At 54.5% G+C, this 6,987-nt stretch overlaps 1 protein-coding gene across 3 annotated transcripts in view; it reads left to right on the top strand.

The window, feature by feature from the left end:
* ERCC1 (ERCC excision repair 1, endonuclease non-catalytic subunit) overlaps positions 1-6,987 on the top strand; it is an 80,906-nt gene that overhangs the window by 59,087 nt on the left and 14,832 nt on the right. For 2 of the 3 annotated variants that reach the window (XM_025369353.1, XM_025369352.1), the window contains exons 1-4: positions 1,702-2,262; positions 2,671-2,782; positions 4,975-5,190; positions 5,898-6,001. In XM_025369353.1, the coding sequence (XP_025225138.1) occupies positions 1,991-2,262; positions 2,671-2,782; positions 4,975-5,190; positions 5,898-6,001 (704 nt within the window). In that variant the 5' untranslated portion in view covers positions 1,702-1,990. Of the gene's footprint in view, positions 1-1,701; positions 2,263-2,670; positions 2,783-4,974; positions 5,191-5,897; positions 6,002-6,987 lie in introns of those variants that run through there. The other variant, XM_025369354.1, reaches the window with a different exon arrangement.

Here is a 6,987-nt window from a genome sequence, read left to right as displayed (position 1 = left end):
ACCCCGCTCAAAAAAAAAAAAAAAAAAAAAAAAAAAAAAAATCTTGGCCAGGCGCAGTGGCTCATGCTTGTAATCCCAGCACTTTGGGAGGCAGAGGCGGGTGGATCACTCGAGGTCAGGAGTTCGACACCAGCCGGGCCAACATGGTGAAACTCCGTCTCTACTGAAAATACAAAAGTTAGCTGGGCGGGCGCCTGCAATCCCAGCTACTTGGGAGGCTGAGGCAGGAGAATCGCTTGAATCTGGGAAGCAGAGGTTGCAGTGAGCCTAGATTACGCCATTGCACTCCAGCCTGGGCAACAAGAGCAAAATTCCATCTCAAAAAATAAATAAATAAATAAATAAATAAACAAACAAACAAATAAGTAAATCTTACATAGATTATTATTATTATTTTTTTTTTTTTGAGACGGAGTCTCGCTCTGTTGCCCAGGCTGGAGTGCAGTGGCCGGATCTCAGCTCACTGCAAGCTCCGCCTCCCGGGTTCACGCCATTCTCCGGCCTCAGCCTCCCGAGTAGCTGGGACTACAGGCGCCCGCCACCTCGCCCGGCTAGTTTTTTGTATTTCTTAATAGAGACGGGGTTTCACCGTGTTAGCCAGGATGGTCTCGATCTCCTGACCTCGTGATCCGCCCGTCTCGGCCTCCCAAAGTGCTGGGATTACAGGCTTGAGCCACCGCGCCCGGCCAAATCTTACATAGATTAAAGCCAGATGACCTGCTCATTCTAGGCCATCACTGTTTGGCAGGGTGTCTGTGTCCCTCACTGAAACATAAGCTCTGGGAGGACAACACAACACGGAGCTCAAAGAAATGATAGAATGTATCATTATGGCCGTGCGCCGTGGCTTACGCCTGTAATGCAGCACTTTGGGGGGCTGAGGCAGGTGGACCAACTGAGGTCAGGAGTTCGATACCAGCCTGGCCAAAATAGTGAAACCCCGTCTCTACTAAAAATGGAGAGAAAAAAAAAAAAAATTAGCCGGGCATGGTGGCGCATGCCTGTAATTCCCAGCTACTAAAGAGGCAGGAGAATCGCTTGAACCCGGGAGGTGGAGGTTGCAGTGAACTGAGATCGCACCATTGCACTCCAGCCTGGGTAATAAGAGCGAAACTCCAAAAAAAAAAAAAAAAAAAAAAAAAGAATTTATCATTATGACCCTGGGTTATGGCAGGGCTCTTAACACACCAAAAGCAAAAGTCAGAACGGAACAGATTGATAAATAGTTGTACATAAACACAAATAACTTCTGTGCCAAAAATAACTAAAGTTAAAACCCAAAGTAGAAACTAGGAGGAAATGTTTGCAATATAGGTAACTAAGGATTAGAATCAGAATCCATAAAGTACCCCTAGAAATTAATAGTAATAAAAAAGCCATACAACCCATTTAAAAAATGGACAAGGAATATGAGCAAGCAATTCACAGAAGACAAAATTTATAAGACCAATACATTAACAAAAACCGTTCCATTTCCTTAGTAATCAGAGAGCTGCAAGTTAGAACAGTGTGATACTATCCTTTCAGGAAGTGACTAATACTAACTCATCAGCCAGGCCTCTGCTCAGATGTCCCTTCCTCCAGGAAGCCCTTCCGGACTCGGCGGCTGAGTCAGGCGCTCCCTCTGACCCCCACCCCACGGCTCTCCCGGGATCTCCCACCCCAGATCTGCCCATTCTAAGTCATCACTGTTTGGGAACGTGTCTGTGTCCCTTACTGAACCGTAAGCTCCGGGAGGACAACACGGGGCTGTCGTTGGTCACTGCTGTTTCACCAGCACGGACTCGCACAGGACCGGGAACAGAGGAAGCGCATGAGGGGAATAGGTGTGGAATAAATGAATGAATGGGGAAACTGAGGCCAAGTCAATGTCTGAGTTGGGATTCAAACTTAAGTCTCTCCGTACTGAGAGGAGGGACCAAGTTGGATCTCCTGCGATCTCTTCTCCCCTGAGCCCTACCAGGATTCCCGGCACACAGAAGCGCTCAGTATGGGCTTTGGAACTGAAAAATTTGCGAGCCAGATCCTCTGCGGCCACATATCTCTCCTCCCACGAACTCCGCGGTCCTCCAGGACCATAGAGAGTTGCATAGAGATCGCCCTGCTCTATGCTCTACTCTCCTGGGGAGCGGGGCCAGAGAGGCCGGAAGTGCGGCGAGCCCTGGGCCGCGCTGGCAGTGCTGGTGGTGGACTGCCTCACTCCCTCTCCAGTCTTTCCCTTGAGGCTCCAAGACCAGCAACTGAATTCGCGGCTCTGAAACCGTGAGGCCGGGACCAGAGGGGGCGGGAGGCGGGACTGCAGGTGGAGATTGGCAACCGCGGAAGCCAATCATTGCCGAGTCTGAGAGATGGACAAGGCCAGGCGTGGGGTGGGCGTCCAGATGTAGCCCCGGGGGCTGGGCGAACGGAAGTCGGGGGACGGTGGGGACGGAGCCAATAGAATCCAGTGGGGGCGAGAGGCGGAGCGATGGGACTTGTAAGGGGCGGGGCGAGCAGAAGGTGGCGGTCAAAGGGGCGGGGCGTTATAGAGCCTCGGGCCCTGGGTGTTTGGGACCTGACGCTATGGGGCTCTGGGAGTTTTGTGGGGGACGGCTATGAGTGGGGGTTCCTGCTGGGGGATGAGAACGTAGACGCCGATGGCTCACTTGCTCCTGGCACCTTCCTTTTCAGGTTCCACATGGACCCTGGGAAGGACAAAGAGGGGGTGCCCCAGCCCTCAGGGCCTCCAGCAAGGAGGAAATTTGTGATACCCCTCGACGAGGATGAGGTTCCTCCTGGAGTGGTAGGACAAGGAGATGCGGGGCCCCTGGGAGGCTGGCGGGTGTTAGGAGGAGGAAGAGAATAGGATGGGACCTGTGGGACCAGGGTGTGAGTTAGTGGATTTGGGGGCCACGGACGACTTGGGGAAGCAGTCCTTGGTCCTTCATAGGTCCCAGTTTCCCCATCTGTGAAATGGATGATTGGTTCTAAGAGAGGGCTGAGGCAGAGGCCAGACACTGGCATTCAGCAGGTAACCCCTGATGTGTTTTATGAGGCCAGCACCCTGATTTTTTAAGACACGAATTTATTGCTCATGTTTAAGAATTGCCAGGTTTGGCCGGGCGCGGTGGCTCAAGCCTGTAATCCCAGCACTTTGGGAGGCCGAGACGGGCGGATCATGAGGTCACAAGATCGAGACCATCCTGGCTAACACGGTGAAACCCCGTCTCTACTAAAAAATACAAAAAACTAGCCGGGCGAGGTGGCGGGCGCCTGTAGTCCCAGCTACTCGGGAGGCTGAGGCAGGAGAATGGCGTGAACCCGAGAGGCGGAGCTTGCAGTGAGCTGAGATCCGGCCACTGCACTCCAGCCTGGGTGACAGAGTGAGACTCCGTCTCAAAAAAAAAAAAAAGAATTGCCAGGTTTTGCAATCTTAAAATCTATACTTTAGACATATTTTGGTAAGTGGAAGGACCTGGCAATATTGAAATCTCCTTCCCAAGGGAAAACAATCGATTGGTGATTAGCATTGGCTATGGAGAAAAGGAAAGTGAGCTAAGGATATAGGGCGTGATGGGGAAGAGGACCTTCCTACTTTATTTTATTTATTTATTATTTTGAGACAGTCTGGCTCTGTCACCCAGGCTGGAGTGCACTGGCACCATCTCGGCTCACTGCAGCCTCCGCCTCCCGGATTCAAGCGATTCTCCTGCCTCAGCCTCCCCACTGGGATTACAGGAGCGTGCCACCACATCCGGCTAATTTTTGTATTTTTAATAGAGACAGAGTTTCACCATGTTGGTCAGGCTGGTCTTGAACCTCAAGTGATCTGTCCATCTCGGCCTCCCAAAGTGCTGGGATTACAGGCATGAGCCACCGTGCCTGGCCCCTTCCTACTTTAGATAGGAAGTTCAAGGGAGGGCCTCTCTGAGGAGGTGACATCTTGGTAGAGACGTGAAAGAGGTGAGGGAGTGAGCCATAGAGACATCTGGGGTAGAGAGAACAGCCAGTGCCAAAACTGTGAGGTCAGAGAGAGCCTGCCACATTCAAGGGCAGCACAAAGTCCAGTGGGGCTGTAGTAGAGAAAGCAAGGGAGAAGTGGCAGAAGGTGTAGTCTCTAAGGCAAGGATCAGGGACAGATCTACAGCCTTTTGGGTGATGGTGACAGCTTTGACTTTCACTCTGAGGCAGGAGCCACCCACTAGCTCTGAGCAGAGGAAGGACATAAAGATTTAGTGTAGGGGACAGACTTCCAGGGGGTGAGAGTGTGGGCAAGGAGCTGGTGAGGAAGTGACTTCAGTGGTCCAAGGGTGAAACACTGTTGGCTGGGACCAGAGTGGAGGCTGAGGAGTGGGGCAGAAGTGGCTAGATTCAGATTTTGAGCTCTCAGCCTTCTGGAAGGGACATTAGAGGAAGGAAGATGGGCAGCCCTAAAGAGGGGAGAGGGGTAAAGTGCTGTGGCTCACACTTGTAATCCCAACACTTTGGGAGGCCGAGGCAAGCGGATCACCTGAGCTTAGGAGTTCGAGATCAGCCTGGACAACATGTTGAAACCCCCTCTCTACTAAAAATACAAAAATTAGCCAGCATGGTGGTACGCACCTGTAGTCCCAGCTATTCGGGAGGCTGAGACAGGAGAATCGCTTGAACCTGGGAGGCGGAGGTTGCAGTGAGCCGAGATCACGCCATTGCACTCCAGCCTTGGTGACAGAGCAAGACTCCATCTCAAAAAAAAAGAAAATTAGCTGGGCGTGGTGGCGGGCACCTGTAATCCCAGCTACTCGGGAAGCTGAGGCAGGATAATTGCTTGAACCCAGGAGGTGGAGGTTGCAGTGAGCCAAGATTGTGCCACTGCACTCCAGCCTGGGTGACAGAATGAGACTCTCTCGAAAAAAAAAAAGAAAAAGAAAAAGAAAGGGGAGAGGAACTCACAGGGCCTCAGATGTCCCCTGCTCACCCCAACTGGTCCCTTGCAAACTCCCTTTCTCCCCACAGGCCAAGCCCTTATTCAAATCCACACAGAGCCTTCCCACTGTGGACACCTCGGCCCAGGTGGCCCCTCAGACCTACGCTGAATATGCCATCTCACAGCCTCCGGGAGGGGCTGGGGCCACGTGCCCCACAGGGTCAGAGCCCCTGGCAGGAGAGACCCCCAACCAGGCCCTGAAACCGGGGGCAAAATCCAGCAGCATCATTGTGAGCCCTCGGCAGGTGAGGAGGGAGACGGAGAAGTGGAGCCTTGAGGTTTTCAGTGGGAAACGCTGTTCTAGGGATGACTCCAGTGGAAGGAGGTCTGAGTTCCAGCCACTTTGTTCTCGCCATTCATTTATTCATTCGTTCAACATCGGTGTGTGGGTTGAGAGTGCCCCAGCTCTTGCTGGGGCTGTGGCTGTGTTGGTGCAGCTCTGTTTCCTGACCCCAGGCTTGTTAATTTACTTAAAATGTACTGAATGAGGCCAGGTGCGGTGGCTCACGCCTGTAATCCCAGCACTTTGGGAGGCTGAGGCAGACGGATCACCTGAGGTCAGGAGTTCGAGACCAGCCTGGCCAACATGGTGAAACCTCGTCTCTACTAAAAATACAAAAATTAGCCGGGCGTAGGGGCAGGAGGTGTTCAGGACCACATGACTCGCAGACTGGGGCTGGGGGAGAGGGTTGAGCTAGAGACAGACCCGGGGACCCTTTAGGAAAGGCCTGGTGCCAGTGGAGTGGAGGGGAGGAACCTGGATCAGAGGACCAGGGACTGTCCAGGGTTGGGAGGAGAGAGAAGCTGGAAAAGACCCAGGCACAGGTGGGAGGAGGGAGGAGGTGTGGGAAGAGGTGGGAGGAGGGAGGAGGTGCGAGAAGAGGTAGAGGAGGGCCCTGTGGTTGCCAAGGGTCATCCCTATTGATGGCTTCTGCCCTTCCTCCCTCCCCAGAGGGGCAATCCCGTACTGAAGTTCGTGCGCAACGTGCCCTGGGAATTTGGCGATGTAATCCCCGACTATGTGCTGGGCCAGAGCACCTGTGCCCTGTTCCTCAGGTGAGCTCTGCGGCGCCACCCCAGCTTTCAGGAAGGACACCCCACTGGCCTGGGAGGGTCATGTCCCAGTGTTCTGGACTGTTCTATGGGCATGGTCCTGCAGGCTCTGGGCCTTGGTGGGACCCTGTGTTGGAGGAAGGGGGTCTTGGCCTAGAGGTGCCCAGTGCAACAAGAGCTGGGGCCCAGACTCCTAGGTCTGAGTGAGGAGGGGCTGGGGGCCTGGACTCCTGGGTCTGAGGGAGGAGGGGCTGGGGGCCTGGACTCCTGGGTCTGAGGGAGGAGGGGCTGGGGGCCTGGACTCCTGGGTCTGAGGGAGGAGGGGCTGGGGGCCTGGACTCCTGGGTCTCAGGGAGGAAGGCCTGAGGGCCTGGGGCTGGGGCCTGGACTCCTGGGTCTCAGAGAGGAAGGCCTGAGGGCCTGGACTCCTGGATCTAAGGGTGGAGGGACTGGGTCACTCATGTTCCTGACATCCTTGACTGGAGTTGAGGAGAGGCAGGATTTCTCCCATCTCTACCCTAGTTAAACAACTTCCTCCCCCAACCCAGGGGCCCCTCTGCAGACAGGCCCAGACAGAGGAAGTGAAACCTGTGAGTTCCTGTGCTCCCCGCAGGCTGTGAGAGCTGCAGACTGCTGGGCAGCGCCAGTCCTAGTTCGCTGGGTCGTGAAGCCCTCACCGTAGCCCTCCGAGGCCAGAGCAGATGGGCTGGCGTGGGCCCTGCTTCCCACTGCGAGCCATGCAACGTCCCCGCGCTCACACTCTCCAGGGCCCCTGGCACCTGTTCTCCCCTTGAAGCCCAAGTCTCTTCCCCTCTTCACGAAGAAGCCAGGGGTCTGGGCTTCTGGGTAACCACAGCCATGTGGCCCTGGTTGCCAATCCCTGCGGAGCATCTTCTTGGAAGAGAGACCTGTGGCAAGTGACTGACCCTCTGTGGGCCTCAGGACCCCTCTGTCCCCTGTGCCGCACTCTGAGCCCTTAGTATTCCAGT

This window comes from Theropithecus gelada, chromosome 19 (genome assembly GCF_003255815.1).
Source record: "Theropithecus gelada isolate Dixy chromosome 19, Tgel_1.0, whole genome shotgun sequence".
In the NCBI taxonomy this organism is placed as follows: Eukaryota; Metazoa; Chordata; class Mammalia; order Primates; family Cercopithecidae; genus Theropithecus; species Theropithecus gelada.
Note: the sequence above shows the minus strand (reverse complement) of the source record. Positions and strands in the feature narration are given on the sequence as shown.